The sequence below is a fragment of the Phaenicophaeus curvirostris genome, chromosome 27 (genome assembly GCF_032191515.1).
Source record: "Phaenicophaeus curvirostris isolate KB17595 chromosome 27, BPBGC_Pcur_1.0, whole genome shotgun sequence".
Classification (NCBI taxonomy): domain Eukaryota; kingdom Metazoa; phylum Chordata; class Aves; order Cuculiformes; family Cuculidae; genus Phaenicophaeus; species Phaenicophaeus curvirostris.
In genome coordinates, this window is record NC_091418.1 from 4,399,304 (window position 1) to 4,413,174 (window position 13,871).

The following is a 13,871-nucleotide window of genomic DNA, read 5'->3' on the forward strand; positions in this document are numbered from 1 at the left end:
CCCCCACCCGGTGCCCTCCCCGCCCCCCCCCCCGGCTGGGAATCATTAACCGGGGTCAAGGCTCCTTCCCTGGCCCGAACCCCTTGTCTCCCCCGCTGCCCCCTCCAGTCCCGCTGCGGGCTGGGAGAAGCCTGGCTGGAAACTGCCTGGAGGAGAAGGACCTGGGGGTGTTGGTTGAACAGGAGCCAGCAGGGGCCCAGGGGGCCAAGAAGGCCAGTGGCATCTTGGCTTGGATCAGACCTGGCGTGGCCAGCAGGGCCAGGGAGGTTCTTCTCCCTCTGGACTCGGCCCTGGGGAGACCGCTCCTCGAATCCTGGGGTCAGTCCTGGCCCCTCACCACAAGAAGGATGTTGAGGCTCTGGAGCGAGTCCAGAGAAGAGCAATGAAGCTGGGGAAGGGGCTGGAGAACAAGGATTGCGAGGAGCGTCTGAGAGAGCTGGGGGTGTTTAGGCTGGAGAAGAGGAGGCTGAGGGGAGACCTCATTGCTCTCTGCAACTCCCTGAGAGGAGGTTGTGGAGAGGAGGGAGCTGGGCTCTTCTCCCAAGGGACAGGGGACAGGACGAGAGGGAATGGCCTCAAGCTGCACCAGGGGAGGGTCAGGCTGGACAGCAGGAAAAAAATCTTTCACAAAAAAGTGTCATTGGTCCCTGTCCGAGGCTGCCCAGGGAGGGGGTTGAGTCCCCTTCCCTGGAGGGGTTTAAGGGCCGGGTGGACGAGGTGCTGAGGGACATGGGTTAGTGATTGATGGGAATGGTTGGACTTGATGATCCGGTGGGTCTCTTCCAAGCCGGTGATTCTGTGTTTCACTCCCGTGTCCGCTGCCCCCAGCCCTCTGCAATCCCCTGCTGCTCTTGCGCCAGCCCCTGCGCTGACGTGGGTGCCCGTGCCCGGCCGTGACCCACAGAGCATGGAGCAGGAGCGGTTCCAGCACAAGTTGGAGGGGGGCACAGGGCCAGGAGCTGCCCCCCAGCTGCAGGGCCCCGATAAGCGCCCCACACCAGCCCCGTGACTCAGGAGGAATAGGTGGAGCCGCTTATCAGCTGCCCCAGCGCCGTGGGAGTGGAAGGAGGAGGGGGCCCCCCAGCAGCACCAGGACCCTGCTGCGTCCCCCCCCACCAGCAGCACAGATGTACAAAGGAATCCTTTATTTGTCTGAGGTAGCAGCGGTGAGGGGCACGGGGGGGCCCCCCCCAGGGAACCCCCCCACGCAGGGCGGGGGCAGCAGCTGGTGCGCACACCACTAGAGCGATGGAGGCAAAGCCGAACGCAGCACAGCCTGCTGGGGGGGCACGGATAACCCCCCCAGCCCCCCCCCATCCTTATTCAACGAGGAATCACTGCCAGGGGGGCTTAATGAAGTCATCAAAAATAAAAGAGATGGGGCTCTGGTCACTGCTAACCTAAAGCTACTTGCGCAGCGGAAGGGGCCACCCCCCCCTCAGCGCCACCCCCCAGGCGCTCAGCACTGGGACATCGAAATAAACACCCCGGAGAGTTCAGTGACAATACGAGGAGCGTTGTGGGGGGAACCCCAAGGTGACTGTAGCCCCTCCTGCGGTGGGATGAGCCCCCCCCTGGCTCCTGGGGGGGGGCAGCAGGGAAGCAGGAGCCGTGCCAGCCCCTCACACCTACAGGACAGCGTACTTGAAGAGGGCCATGATGGCAGCGCTGATGAGACCCGAGATGGGGACGGTGACGAACCAGGCCATGAAGATGTTGCGGAAGAGGCGCCAGTCCACGGCCTTCTGGGAGCGCAGCCAGCCCACCGAGACCACGGAGCCCACCTGGAGGGGAAACCACAGCACCGTTCAGCCTTACAAGGGGATGGGGCATCCCCTTCCCTCTCCAACCCCCTGCCCCTCTCAGGGAAAGCCTCGGCTGTAAGGCTCAAGGTCTTGCTCCAGGCTGTGAGGAGCTCAGGGGAGGAGCTGCCCTCCCAGGGCGATGGAAAGCAGACACAGCGCTGCTGTTTCCATGGCTCCCAGGGCCGCTTGGCAGAGCCCAGGGATCCATCAAAGGAGTTTTGTTCTCTGTCACCTCCTCAAGTGTCCCCTCACCCAGGGCAGCTGCTGCCAGCCCAGCCCAGCCTCGTGTGGGCCCTTCCTGCCTAGCTCAGCCCCCAGATGTGGGGGAAGCCAAGCAGGCGCTGAGCTGACACCCTCACCCACCTTGCAGTGAGTCGTGCTGATGGGGAGGCCGACGTTGGAGGCGATCACCACCGTCAGGGCAGACGCCAGCTCAATGCTGAAGCCACTGAGACAGAAGCACGCAATGGTTCAAGCCAGAACAGAACTCGAAGCCCATCCAGTTCCACCCCTGCCACAGGCAGGAACACCTCCCGCTGGATCAGGGGCTCCAAGCCCCATCCAACCTGGCCTTGAACCCCTCCAGGGATGGGGTAAACCTGGGGGCCAGGGCCTCCCCGCCCTCCCAGGGAAACATTTCTCCTTAAGATCTCACCTCAAATCTCTCCTTTTGCAGCTGAAAACCACCCCTCCTCGTCCTGTCCCTGCCCTCCCTGATCAAAAGCCCCTTCCCAGCTCTCCTAGAGCTCCTTTCAAGTACTGGAAGCTGCTCTAAGCAATCCCTGGGTTGTGCTCCTCTCTTGGCTCTCCAAACCCCTAGAAGCCCGAGCCCACCCCAGCACTGAAACCTCCAAAGAGAGGACGGAGGGTGCCTGGGATACTGCTCTCTCACTGCCTGAAGCCTCTCCCCCTGCCCTGAGGCAGAACTGACCTCGATGGAGTGATGGGAGTCAGGTCCTTCCCCATCGTCTGGATGACTCTCCTTCCCCAGACCCACAGGCCGGCGCAAATCCCTGCGCCTCCGTAGAGCAGCAGCCAGATGGGAGTTGCCACCTTGGTGGCCACATCACGGGTCTGATAGACCAGGTAGAGCGCAACCAGCGGCCCGATGGCATTGCTGGAAGAGAAAGGAGAGTTGCATTAGAGGGCCAGACACTCTGGACAACGCAGGCACAGCCTCAGCAAGCAACCCCACCAACTCCTGCCAACCCAACTGACCTGACATCGTTGCCACCGTGCGCAAAGGAGCCAAAACAAGCTGTGAGGATCTGCAGGAACTGGAAGAGCAGGGACACCTCGGGTTTGTCCTGGTCCTGCCATTCTTCTAGGGAGCCAGTGCTGCCCTTGCGGTCGCTGACGCCCATCTCCACCTGGGCCGTGTTCAGATCCACGTCGGCAGCAGGGTGGGCGTCCGCTACTGCGTTGCAGTAGCTGGTGTAGCTGTCCATGCGGACCCTCTTCTTGGCGTCCGCTACGGGCCAGGTCAGCTTCTCCACCTCCTCCCCGTCCCTGGCGCGCAGGGAATCCAGCGGCATGCCACAGATGGCCATGGTGTAGGAGGTGTAGCTGTTGTTGCGCCGCAGGGGCTTGTCTCCGGAGTCCCCCATGCAGTCGCCCACCTTGGCCAGGTGCAGTTTATGCAGCAGCTCCTTGTAGAGGCCCGAGTCCTTGTGCACGGTGTGGTACTGCCCGCTGGAGCTGAGCTGGTGGCCCACGGCCTGGTTGAACTGGACGAGGTTGCCGTTGGGCAGCCGCACAGCTCCTGCCAAGAGATGGCAGGGGTTGAGCACCCAGGGCTGCTTGGGTTGAACATTAGGAAAAAATTTTTCACAGAAAGGGTCATCGGCTGCCCAAGGAGGGGGTTGAGTCACCTTCCCTGGAGGGGTTTAAGGGTCAGGTGGATGAGGTGCTGAGGAACACGATTTAGTGATTGATGGGAATGGTTGGACTCGATGATCTGGTGGGTCCCTTCCAACCTGGTGATTCTATGACACCCCCACATCACCCACCAGCACTCACCGTTGTCAATGCTGGTCTCCTTCAGGTCAAGACTAGGGAGCCTCTCCTGCTCCGGGGCCTCCTCCAGGTCCCCTACGTTGAAGCAGACCATTCTCTCCTCCGCTGCTGCCCGCTGGGGCGCAGCCAGCCTCCCATCAGCAACAGGGCTCTTGGCGTCACCCAGGGCCACCTTGGGCTCCTCGTGGTCCTCCTTGGGGCCGACATTCTTCTCCATCAAGGGGCTTTCAGAAGGACTGGATTTGATCTCTCCTGTGAAGGGAAACAGCTACCATCAAACCCCTTCCCACCACCACCACACCCAAGGCCTGGAGCAAGCCCACACCCCTCACCGGTCAGATTTATGGCAGCTAAATAAAAATCTACAGCTTGCCCCCATCCTGAACTCTGGAAACCGCTGGGCAGTGGCACCTTGTCCTGGGCACAACAGCCAAACAATCATAAGCCAGCTCATCTCCTATTTTTAGAGCCCCCCCACCCACACGGGGTGTGGTGAACACCATTATGGGGCTGTTATGCCTGTTGTTCCTACAGCAGAGGCTCTTCTTTGAGCCATGTTTGTTCCCTCCCCGGTGGCCGTGGGATGTTCCAGATCTGCTTCTGGGGTGGCCGTGACCCCTCTCGAGCTGATGAGAAGGTGCCCAGAAGTGCCAAGCTCCTCTGCCAGCCCAGCAGCGCCAGCCTGCCAGGAGGACTCACGCGCTTGGGCTCCTCTCCAGCTCCCACTGGTGGGTGACAAACCCAAACAGGAGCCCGTCTCCACCTCCCAAGTGCCGCCTGGTTTCCTGTCCCATTGGAAGAGCCAAGCCAGTGGCACCAAGCCCTGGAAACCGAGGTTGTTACTCCCCCTCTACCGGGAAAAGGATGTTTTTGTCAGGTGAAAACATGAGGTCAGCTCCTTCAGACACCAAAAACCACCTCTGTGTCACAAACAGGACCGTTCCCCGGCCGGTTTGCTCACCGTGAGGGCCGAGCGGTGGCACCCAAGCCCCTCACCCGGGCATCCAAGCCCTGCAGAGCTCACCCCCCCCAGCTCTGCACCAGCATCTCCTCCCGCTGATGCTCTCGGGCAGGCAGGGTAGCCGGCCTGGCAGGAGTTAAGCCAAAGCTTGAACAGCTGGAAGAATGTCAAGGGCAGCCATAAAGCTGTTAGTCACACCCCAATTACACCAGTCTGACAAGGACACTGGTTAGCCCCTCATCTCCAGTTCCTCAAACGCCCCAGACTGCCCACGGAATTGCTATGCAACACCACACGCTGCTCCAGGAGAGCTGCCGGGGCTTTTCAGGAGGCAGAGCCCAGGGCTGCTCTTTTGGATGCCTTTCAATAGAGAGGTTTTTTTCCTTTGTGCTACAGGGAGGGATTTCATCAGCTTACAGCGCCTTAAACTTGTGATCTGCATCTGCCAGGCCAGAGACCGATCAGCAGGTACGCAGGGGATTAAAGGTTACACTGGATAACAGGCAGGTTTCCCTCCTGCCTTCCCTTTTTGGCTCTAAAACAGCAAAACCAGGCTGTAGATATATCACCTGCTGCCCTACGCGGTTCACAGCTCGCCCTGCTGAGAAATCAGCCACCAGACCCTGCTCAGCGGTGCAAGAGCCGCTTCCAGGGGCACCGCAGGCTCCCAGGGAGCAATGTTTAATGCTGCTGCAGGCTGGGAGCACCCCGGGTCTCGCCTGATGGGCTGGGCCCCAGTGACTCAGGGGTTGCAGAGCAGCTTAAGTGATAACTGAAGCTGTGGATCCCTGCTAATAACAGCCCTGCGGCTAATGAGATCCCCTGCTGGGAAAAGGAGGCGGTGGTTAGTCCGAGCGCGCCCTTCCCTGAAGGATTGCAAAGAGAGAGGCATTACTTACGTTCGATTTTCTTCTTCATTCGCGGACACACAAAGAACCAGACGACAAGAGCACAGACAACAGCACTCCCCGCCGAAATTAGCAGGATACCCCACAGAGGAAGTTTGTCAAAGCCCAGCACTAGGAAATAAAACAACGCATCTTTGAAATCCCCCAGGCAAAAGGCTCCTCCACACACGACTTTGCACGGCACGGGAACTCCATCACTTGCAGCATCTCTGAGCCAATCGGCCTCCCAGTGAGGAACGCTGTGGGGAAGCCATCTCCAACTGCACCAAAACCAAGAGCATCCCCCCCTTTACAAAAATCCACCTTGCCCGTTACAAACTCCCCCATCAAAAGCCACTTTTTCCCAGGTGGAGACACTGTCCCCTCCCCTCCTGCAGCCAAATCCAAGCAGGCAGCCGTGTCTGCCCTGCGCAGGGACAGGAGGCTCCTCGTTTGCTGCAATGTCAAAGGGAAGAAAAAAAAAAAAACACCTGGCACAGTTGCTGCAGTGACAGCTTCACATCTCTGGGCAGGGAGAGGCCACCCAGGGCCTGGGAGGGTCCCAGACAGCCCCACATCTACACAAACTCCTCCAGCTGCTGGGGAAGAGGGTTCCCCTGCACCATGAGTCCCTAGGAGCTTTAGCTCAAGCTCCCAGGCAGCCAAGGTGCTACGTGACCCAGTTACAGCACTCCCACACACAGTGTGACTTTTAGCAGAGGTTCTGTGTTATCCAGCTGGCTGCAGGCCCCACTCTGGGTATCAGGTGCCTCAAACCTTTCCGCACCTGCGTTTGCTGCTGCAGGCAACACCTCACAGCTCCAAAAACACCGACAGGAACATCCCAGCTTCTTCACACACACATCGGGCTGTTAACCCGGCTCACTGATGGCTACAAACCCTGCCCACAAGCAAGCCAAAGCTCGCCCAACCCACCTGAGGGCTCAGGATAAACAAGAATCCACCTTCCTGGGAAGGGATCAAGCGATCTGGGAGCAGCAGCGCTGCCCCCAGCAGACCCCCAGCTGCAAAGCCAAGGGAAGGGGAAGAGGACGGCCCTCCAAACAGTTTTCCAGACACTGTTTTCCAGAGAAAGTACTGACTGCCCTCACCGCACCGACAACAACTCCTCCACAACAGGAAACCCATGCTCTGACAGCAAACAGCTCACTCCGAGTCACCTTGGTTGGTGGAGGTGGCAAAGCCACCCTCCCCTGGCCCTGCCCATGACCTGTCCCACTCCACAACAGCCAAACAAGCACTAAAATTGGGCTTTCAAACTGCAGGACAAATTCCTGTGCTTGGAACAGGTGCCAGCTCCTCTTGCCAAGGATCATTAGCCTGTTCTCCAGGACAAAGGGAATCAGAAGTCACAGCTACCAGCCCTGCTCCCAGCCTCACGCGTCTCTGCAGCAGCAGCTGGGCACCCGAGTTTTAGCACAGGGAAGAGAAGGGAAAGGGAAGCCGTGGATCTGATTCTGTGATTCTATGATCTGCCCGTGCCTGGAAGTCTAAGGAGTAAGATCTGGAGGGGTTTAGTTTGAGCAGGTCTCTGGGTAGGCAACTATCTAGCCCAGCACTCGGCACGCGCTGGCCTGCAGCCTTCCGTGACCGGCACAGGCCAGCCGCCTTCTAGGAGATTGCAGCCCTGTAAAGCAAAAAAGGGGTAAATCGGGCATTTAATGGAGGTTTAGTCAAGAATTTAAACATTCAGGTTCAAGTATTCTGACAGACACTTACAAGGGGCACCGGAGTACATGATGGAGAAGAGGTTGACCCCCACCGTGCAGGCGTAGAAGACTGGCAGAGCTCGCAAGCCGTTGGGAACAGGATCCGCCTGCAAAACAAGGATCGGAGCTGTCGGACGCCAGAGCTCAAGGACTGCACAGCAGCCCCACAGCTGCAAAACAGCAGCCCCTTCGCCAAGTGGGTTCGTGCCCTCAGCTGCTGACGGAAAGTCCACCAGAGCTCCTGACAGCCTGAGGGAACAGCTCAGGGGGTGCCTGAAGAGCTGCCAGTCGCGCCCCCTCGGGGGGCTGGGGCAAGCAGAGGAGGTGCCAGAACACTGGGGGCCCCACGTAGCTTCTCAGGGAGCCAGGGCAGGACCAGCCGAGCGTCCCAGCGCTCCCAAGGCTGGAGCATCTTATTTGTGCCTGCAGCGAGGGGCTGCCTGGCTCCTGCAGCTCTTCCCGAGGCTCCCAGCCGGCTGAGCTCTGCAGCCTCTGGCTGTGCCCAGGGTTTCTCCGCACTGCCCACACGCTTTCAGACAAAAACATTTGTCAAGGTAAAGCTTTCACCTCTTTCCAGCTGACTTGGAAATAAAAAAGCCCATAGCTCACAAAGCAGCTTATTTGACCCCAGCTCTGCCCAGAGAGGCCCTTGCTGAGCAGCAGGAGCAGTTAATCTCCACTGCTGCCCAGCAATTGGGGTTCAGCGTCAGCACAAACACACCCAGAGCCACCAAACACTAAGCAAAACGGGGCAACCGGACTATTCAGTGCCAGGACAAAGCACCACGGGGCTGGCCCAGCTTCGGATGCTGGTTACGCAAGATTACTCGGATAGCAGGGACGCCGAGTCGTTTTAAAGGGCTGCCAGGTAGAAACCAGCAGCGATAAGATCTCAAGATCTCTTGAACCAGAAACAGTTAGAGCAGAGACCTAAAATAATTTACGTTAACCTCAAACAGGCAGAGGTAAACACTGGAGTTCCTCTTTGCTGGATCCCCTGCTCGAGGCAAGGCTGGCAGCTACCTGCTTTCCAAGGGCATCATCATCATCTCAAAGATGAAGTCAAAAGCTTTTATCTCAATCCCTCTTCCTGGGCTGCTGGACACTCCCAACAGAGGGAACGTGCCCCAGAAGGCAGCCTGAACATCCCTGGTTTTGCCTGAGGCCCCAGACAGGAAGAAAGGGCAGTTTTCACTCTATCAGAGGCAATTTCAGCCCTCCTGGCTTAAAAACAAAGCCATCACTGAGGTGTTGTGCTTCCATCAGGAACAGGACACAAGGCCCAGCCTTGCCCCAGGAGTTAGGAAAAGCCAGTAAAGAAGTTCTGATCTCATCCATTCTGAACCACTTCCCTACTTGGGCACAGCAGCCGTCCCTGCTGAGGCCAGGAAGGACACTCCTGGCCCACATGGTTTAGAGGCAGGGAAGCAAAATCTCCTCACCTCCCAGGATCTGCTTTGTGGAGAAGCTACAAGTCCAGGTTTCCCTTCACCTCCTCCTGAAGGAACCCTAAATGCTCACCCAAGGGTCAGCACAAGGAAGGACGTGCCTGGAGAAGCTGATGTGACCATCAGCCAACTAACTGGTCCCAAAGGCAGACGAGGAAGCCCCCAGTATCAGAAAATAAGGCGACTAACCCTTACCTTGCAGAGGATGAACCTCCGGACAAGGAAGAACAGGACAGCAGACATAATGCCAGAAAGGAGGGGTGAGATGAACCAGGACAACACTAGGAGAAAAGAGGCACCATCAGCATCCCACTGCTCAAACAGGAAGCCCAGGGGCCACACAGACACCCTGAGAGCTGGACTCACCGATCTTGAGCAGCTCGGACCATTTAACACCTTTTTGTCCTACGGCTACCAGAGAAAAGCCAATGGTTGCCCCAACGATGCAGTGGGTACCAGAGATGGGGAGTTTCAGGAACGAAGCCACCAGCTGCCACACAGCAGATCCTGGAGGAGGAGAAGCTTGGTTAGAAACTCTCTCTCTACCGCGCCGTGGGGCTCTGCCCCCCATCTCGTCCCCCAGTTCCTCACCGAACATGGCGCTGATGGACCCGGCCATGAGCAGCGGCTTCGTGGTGTTGTACATCTCCACGTCGATCAGCCCTTTCCGGATGGTCTCGCTGACCTTGGCTCCCAGCAGCGCGGCGCCCATGGTCTCGAAGATGCTGGCGAGGATGCAGGCCTGCCGCAGGGTCACCACGCCCGAGCCCACCGCCGTGCCGAACGAGTTGGCCACGTCGTTGGCGCCCACCGAGAAGGCCAGGATGAAGGCGATGAGGAAGCCCAGCACCAGCATCCAGAGCAAAGGCGGCATGGGGGCGGGGGCCAGCGTGGGGGTCGGCTCCATGGGGGGCAGGGGGGCCAATAACTTAGGGATGCAATTAAATAAAAGGGGGGGCCCTATAGGGATAAAGAGGGGGCGCCGCTCTGGGGCCAAAGGAGAGGGGGGGGCGCCGCTCTGGGGCCAAAGGAGAGGGGGGGGCGCCGCTCTGGGGCCAAAGGAGAGGGGGGGGGCGCCGCTCTGGGGCCAAAGGAGAGGGGGGGGGGCGCCGCTCTGGGGCCAAAGGAGAGGGGGGGGGCGCCGCTCTGGGGCCAAAGGGGAGGGGGGGACGCCGCTCTAGAGCCAAAGGGGAGGGGGGGACGCCGCTCTGGGGCCAAAGGGGAAGGGGGGGGCGCCGCTCTGGGGCCAAAGGGGAAGGGGGGGGCGCCGCTCTGGGGCCAAAGGGGAGGGGGGGGCGCCGCTCTAGGGCCAAAGGGGAGGGGGGGGCTGCTATAGGGCAAGGGGGGGCCCCGCTGTCCTAGAGGCTGTCCGGGCGAGGGGATCGCGGGCCGGGGGCTGCGCCATGGCCTGCACCGCTGTTCATCCTGCGGGAGAGACCACGTTAGCGGCGACCGGCGCTTCCCGCGCCCCGTAACGGCCGCGGCCGCCCCGCCCCGCCCCGCGGCCGCCCCTCCCGGGGGACCCGGCTCACCGTACGGCTCGATTCGATTAGGCTCGGCCGGGCTGGGTCGCTCTCGGCCCGCTTCGCTTCGCTCTCGGTTCGACCCGTTACCACCCGCTCCGCCCCCGCGGCCGCAAGTGCCGCCGCCGCCCGCCCGCGCCGCGCTTTAAGGGCCGCCCCGCCCCACGTGACCCGGACCACGCCCCACGTGACCCTGGCCGCGCCCCCCAGCCGCGCGCCCATTGGACAGAGCCGAGCGCAGCGCGCGGGAACCGCCTCGCTCCCTTCCCGCTCCTCTGGCACCCGCGCGCCGGCACCGCGGGCTCGGCTCGGCTCGGCTCGGCTCGGCTCGGCTCGGCTCGGCTCGGCTCGGCTCGGCTCGGCTCGGCTCGGCTCGGCTCGGCTCGGCTCGGCTCGGCTGCAGTCAGCTGGGCTGGGCTCATCTTGGCTTGGCTCAGCGGGGTTTCATAGAATCACAGGATCACCAGGTTGGAAAGGGCGCACTGGATCATGGAGTCCAACCGTTCCCATCAATCACTAACCCATGTCCCTCAGCACCTCGTCCACCCGTCCCTCAAACCCCTCCAGGGAAGGGGACTCGACCCCCTCCCTGGGCAGCCTCTGACAGGGACCAATCACCCTTTCCGTGAAATATTTTTGCTAATGTCCAGCCTGACCCTCCCCTGGTGGAGCTTGAGGCCATTCCCTCTCGTCCTGTCCCCTGTCCCTTGGGAGAAGAGCCCAGCTCCCTCCTCTCCACAACCTCCTCTCAGGGAGTTGCAGAGAGCAATGAGGTCTCCCCTCAGCCTCCTCTTCTCCAGGCTAAACACCCCCAGCTCTCTCAGCTGCTCCTCGCAATCCTTGTTCTCCAGCCCCCTCGCCAGCTTCGTTGCTCTTCTCTGGACTCGCTCCAGAGCCTCAACATCCTTCTTGTGCTGAGGGGCCAGCACTGACCCCAGGATTCGAGGAGCGGTCTCCCCAGGGCCGAGTCCAGAGGGAGAAGAACCTCCCTGGCCCTGCTGGCCACGCCGTGTCTGATCCAAGCCAAGATGCCCTTGGCCTTCTTGGCCCCCTGGGCCCCTGCTGGCTCCTGTTCAACCAACCCCCCCAGGTCCTTCTCCTCCAGGCAGTTTCCAGCCAGGCTTCTCCTAGTCTGGAGCTGCTCAGGGTTGTTGTGCCCCAAGGGCAGGACCCGCCATTTGGCCTTGATGAACCTCATCCTGTTAGGATCAGGCACCAGGACCCATTCCTGCTGTGACCATTGTCCATCAGGAACCACAGCCCAGCGGGCAGAGCCGCAGGGTCCCGTCTTGGGGCAGCGGGTCGGGAGACTCCGGAAGCTGGAGTGCGCGGCTGGGATGTTGTGCTGGGCACGGGTCAGCAGCTCGGAGCAGCTGGGGCTGGGTTGTCACAGGCCATCGCGTGGTGGGGCTGGTGGTGACGTGATGGCGTCAGCTCAGGGGAAGTGTCTGGGGTGCCCTGGTCTCACTGCCTCACTGCCCCCGCGTCACTGGCCAGAGTCCACCCCGTGTCCCTGCGGGCCCTGTGTCCCCATCACGTGCAGAGCTGGCCGCGTGGCCCAGGGCAGGCCTGGGGGTGCAGTGATCAAGGCACGGACCTTGTCAATGGGGGCGACAATCGAGATCAACTTTATTTAGAGAATGCAAACTTTATATAGTGCCTCAGGATCCAGTAACAGCTACCCCAGTGAGCTTCCACCCATGAGAATCATAGAATCATAGAATCACCAGGTTGGAAGAGACCCACCAGATCATCGAGTCCAACCATTCCCGTCAATCACTAACCCATGTCCCTCAGCACCTCGTCCACCCGTCCCTTAAACCCTCCAGGGAAGGGGACTCAACCCCCTCCCTGGGCAGCCTCTGCCAGGGCCCAATGACCCTTTCCCTGAAATATTTTTTCTTACTGTTCAGCCTGAACCTCCCCTGGTGGAGCTTGAGGCCATTCCCTCTCGTCCTGTCCCCTGTCCCTTGGGAGAAGAGCCCAGCTCCCTCCTCTCCACAACCTCCTCTCAGGGAGTTGCAGAGAGCAATGAGGTCTCCCCTCAGCCTCCTCTTCTCCAGGCTAAACACCCCCAGCTCTCTCAGACGCTCCTCACAATCCTTGTTCTCCAGCCCCTTCCCCAGCTTCGTTGCTCTTCTCTGGACTCGCTCCAGAGCCTCAACATCCTTCTTGTGGGGAGGGGCCAGAAATGACCCCAGGATTCGAGGAGCGGTCTCATCAGGGCCAAGTCCAGAGGGAGAAGAACCTCCCTGGCCCTGCGGGCCACGCTGTTTCTCATCCAAGCCAAGATGCCACTGGCCTTCTTGGCCACTGCTGGCAAATCCCGCAGTGCAGTGACAGGGTGCAACCCCCTGTTTTCCGCAGACGTGCCGCTTATCTTCATGTTTTCTGCCTAGCACATTCCTCTCCTATTAACCCACGGGTCTTAATAAAGATTCCAAGGTCTCAACAAGCTACAAGCATGAGAAAATCAGCTGTTTGCTCCTTGCTTGCTGCTAATATCGCAGGTTCACCAAGGCGTCGCTCATTTGTCCCAGCGTACATGCAATATTGGAATCTTGATGCCCTCCAGGTCCTGGAGGAGGAAACACGGACCCTCAGGGAATGGTGTCTGCATGCTGATGCTCAGCTGGGGCAAGGACCTGCTCTTTGGGCTGGAAAGGCAGAGCCAGGCTTCATGGTCCTCCTCCACCTTTGATGGGGTGTTTGATGTTGTCTCCAGCCTTACCAGAACCTCTCTGGCTTAGGGTGACGAGGCGCTACAATGGCAGGGACACACCTCCTCTTGCCCTGGCAGGAACAGAGAGGGTGAAGCAGAGGTGTCCACACCAGCAATGCCACCAAAGAGCCCAGGAGCCCTCTAGTGATGGCACAGCCACTGTCACAGCAGTCAGAGAACAATAGAAGGGTTTCTGTTTGAAGGGACCTGGGAGGTCATCCAGTTCCAACCCCTCTGCCATGGGCAGAGACAACTTCCACTGGATCAGGGGCTCCAAGCCCCATCCAACCTGGCCTTGAACCCCTCCAGGGATGGGGCAGCCACCACTCCTCTGGGCAACCTGGGCCAGTGCCCCAAGGCCTTTGGCCAACCAAGGCATCATGGGCGGCTCCATCCCTCCTGAACCCATGGACATATTAATTCCCTCCCTTTCATGTTTTTTTTTTTTGTGCTTGGGAGATGATCCTAATGCAGAAACTGAACCCTCAACCTTCCAAACCCATGTTCTGTTCATAAAACGAAGCCGTTGGCCATGCTGAGACATGGACATTTGGTTACTGGTACCAACTGTTTCAAGGTGTGGTTACCAGTACTGGCCATTCCCAAGGCAAGTTTGTGGATGATACTGAGCTGGGTGGAAGTGTGGATCTGCTGGAGGGTCGAGAGGCTCCAAAGGGATCTGAACAGGCTGGATCCATGGGCTGAGACCAACAGGATGAGGGTTAACAAGGCCAAATGGCGGGTCCTGCCCTTGGGCCACAACAACCCTGAGGAGCTCC

The 13,871-nt window shown here is 59.8% G+C and overlaps 1 protein-coding gene across 1 annotated transcript; it reads right to left on the bottom strand.

Moving 5' to 3' along the window:
* Nucleotides 1–1,130: 1,130 nt before the first annotated feature.
* Nucleotides 1,131–9,775, bottom strand: SLC20A1 (solute carrier family 20 member 1). Its single transcript, XM_069877361.1, has 10 exons — nucleotides 9,439–9,775; nucleotides 9,214–9,354; nucleotides 9,043–9,128; nucleotides 7,410–7,506; nucleotides 5,682–5,801; nucleotides 3,825–4,073; nucleotides 3,024–3,567; nucleotides 2,737–2,922; nucleotides 2,169–2,253; nucleotides 1,131–1,784 (listed from the first exon to the last, which is right to left on the bottom strand). The coding sequence occupies exons 1-10, from the start codon at nucleotides 9,752–9,754 to the stop codon at nucleotides 1,629–1,631; spliced, it is 1,980 nt and encodes a 659-aa protein (XP_069733462.1). The 5' UTR covers nucleotides 9,755–9,775; the 3' UTR covers nucleotides 1,131–1,628.
* Between the last annotated feature and the right edge of the window lie 4,096 nt (nucleotides 9,776–13,871).

Coding starts and splice junctions, on each gene's coding strand:
- SLC20A1 (XM_069877361.1), bottom strand. CDS start 9,754: ATGGAGCCGACCCCCACGCTGGCCCCCGCCCCCATGCCGCCTTTGCTC. Junction 7,507..9,042: donor GGAGGTTCATCCTCTGCAAG/GTAAGGGTTAGT, acceptor CTTGTTTTGCAG/GCGGATCCTGTTCCCAACGG. Junction 4,074..5,681: donor AATGAAGAAGAAAATCGAAC/GTAAGTAATGCC, acceptor TTCCCTTCACAG/GAGAGATCAAATCCAGTCCT.